The 2547-nt window shown below is 51.7% G+C and overlaps 1 protein-coding gene across 1 annotated transcript; it reads left to right on the top strand.

Moving 5' to 3' along the window:
• Nucleotides 1–288: 288 nt before the first annotated feature.
• On the top strand, nt 289–2486 carry LOC110011493 (the record flags this gene model as incomplete). The annotated part of the gene is made up of 2 exons (XM_020691661.1): nt 289–1404; nt 1542–2486. Coding segments are annotated over exons 1-2 (2061 nt in total), but the record flags the coding sequence as incomplete, so codon positions are not given.
• Nucleotides 2487–2547: the final 61 nt, after the last annotated feature.

The following is a 2547-nucleotide window of genomic DNA, read 5'->3' as shown; positions in this document are numbered from 1 at the left end:
CTGCCTGCTGCCTGCTGCACATTTCCGTTTTTGGGCCTGCAGTTGTCTGCCACTGCTGCTCCACCTGCTGCTCATTCCATTTTCTCTGGAAATTCTGCCATGGCCAAGACAAAGAAGGCAAAACAACAGGCTGATGCTTCCACTGCCGGCCAGCCAAAGACAGTTGGCCCCCCACCGGCGGCCGACGAGCCCGCCCAAACTGCCTCCACCAAACCGGCCACCAAATAGGGCACCACTACCGCTGCCGGCAAGGTCAGTACTATAGCTTTTAATGAATTCATTTCTGATATGGAGGCCACCCCCTCCCACATAGCAAAGAACGCTGCAGCTATTGCAACCGACAACCGGCCGGTGGGGAAACTGCCGGTGACCGAAAATGCCGAAAAGAAGCCGGCCTCGTTTGCGGGTCTTTTCAGTGCAAACCGCAAGCTCACTAATGAACACAAGCTCACAAAATTTGCGGTGGATGACGGCCCACTCACGTTGGGGTCCGACGACTTGCTCGATGTTCAGGCCAAATTGGGATTTTGCCTCGTCGGCTATGTAGCCGGCAAATCTTGGGGAGCAAGCTTCCAGCAGCACGAAAGTGGGTGGTTAGTCTTTCGTTTCGCCCGGGATGAAGATAGGCAGCGTGTTCTAGCCGGAGGTCCCTATTTCGTGTATGGACGGCCCCTACTCTTGAAGCACATGCCCGACTGCTTTGAATTCAAGGAAGATGATATCAGCCTCATGCCGGTCTGGGCCACACTTCCATCGCTGCCCCTTGAGTGTTGGCATCCAAATGCTCTAGGGAAGATTGGCTCCAGGATTGGCACTCCCATTGCCATGGATTCACTCACGATGAATATGGAACGAGTCTCATACGCCAGAATCCTGGTCGAAGTGGATGCATCAAAGAAGCTAACCGACCAAGTGGAGTTTGTTATGCCAAATGGCATAACTCGGAAACAGCCGGTGGTCTACGAATTCACACCCAAGTTTTGTACTGATTGCAACAGATTTGGGCATTTGCTCGAGACCTGCCAAGGCCTATCAGCCATTGCCCCCACAGCCGTCCCGGCCGCTGCCACACCCGTTGCTACACCCATTAAGCCGGCAGAGGCAGCAAAGTCCAAGCCGGGTGATTGGATGGTCGTGAATAGGAGGAATAAGGGCAAAGCCACAGCTAGTGCGGCCAAGCCGACAGTGGAGACACAGCGGCCGACTTCCCCACCGGCCGGCAAGGTGGAACAGGGAAGGCTGAAAATGAAGGCACCACAACCAGTTATGCTTAAGGATAAACAGGTTCCTTCAACAGCCTATCCAGATAGCTCATCCAGTGACTCCCCGACGGCCACTCATCATGTAATGCCGGGGATTATAACCGATAGGATTGCAGGGACGTATAGCCATCCGAAAAAGCAGGCAGGAGGGGAATCTCCCCCTCTATCACCATGAAGATCGGTTTCTGGAATGTGAGGGGCTTTAACCGGCCTCTCAAACACAATGGGATCGCCCACCTCATTAAGAATAACCGGCTTTGTCTCTTGGGCATTTTATAGACAAAGCTTGCAGCTTCATCTATCCAGACGATTCTCAGTCGCTCACTTCCGGGGTGGTGCCAAGCCAACAACTTTGACACCATTGCCGGCGGACGTATCCTTGTGGTTTGGGATCCGGCAATCATTGACATTCATCCGGTGGATATTTCGCCCCAAGTGATTCACTGCCGTGCCCGAATAAGTCCCTCTCAACTCTCCTTCTATATTTCATTTACATACGGCCTTTATTCTGTTGTTAATAGAAGGAACATGTGGGAGAAACTTTCTGATTTTGGCCAATCACGGAACATGCCATGGCTTATTATGGGGGATTTCAACTGTGTTAAATCTCCCAATGAGAAGCAGCTTGGAGTGGCTCCATCTTGGTATGAGCTTAAGGATTTTGTGGACTGCTGCACAGCGCTTGGATTACACGATGTTCCCACTACCGGCTGCTACTACACTTGGTATTCCAACAATGAAAGCAACCCCGTATGGTGCAAGCTCGACCGAGTCCTTTGCAACAATGCATGGCTTGAAGGCGGTTTACATTGCAGTGCCCATTTCAATCCCCCGGGATGCCTCTCCGACCACTCTCCGGGTATTGTTTCTATCCTTGATCCTGCACCTACTAAGCCAAAATCGTTTCGCTTTTTCAATATGTGGGCAGATCATCCGGATTTCCTAGCTACTGTCGAAGCCAAATGGAATTTGAGCGTGGATGGAACGGCGCAATTTTGCCTTTGCAAGAGATTGAAAGCACTTAAAGGCGAGCTTAAGGCATTCAACTCGCAGCATTACAGCCACATTTCCGCCAGGGCCAAAGAGGCTGATCATACCCTGCTAGTTGCCCAGAATCAACTTGAATCCAACCCGGGAGATGTGGCGCTTCGGAACTCTTTGGGGGATCTTAGGAAGAGGGCCGTCTTCCTTGCCGAGGCGGAACGGCAGTTCTACTACCAGAAGGCCAAAATCCATTACTTAAAAGATGGGGACCGCAACACCAAATTCTTCCATGACATGGTGA

This window comes from Sesamum indicum, unplaced genomic scaffold (genome assembly GCF_000512975.1).
Source record: "Sesamum indicum cultivar Zhongzhi No. 13 unplaced genomic scaffold, S_indicum_v1.0 scaffold00833, whole genome shotgun sequence".
In the NCBI taxonomy this organism is placed as follows: domain Eukaryota; kingdom Viridiplantae; phylum Streptophyta; class Magnoliopsida; order Lamiales; family Pedaliaceae; genus Sesamum; species Sesamum indicum.
The sequence above is the reverse complement of the archived record's forward strand: the minus strand, read 5'-3'. Positions and strand labels throughout refer to the sequence as shown.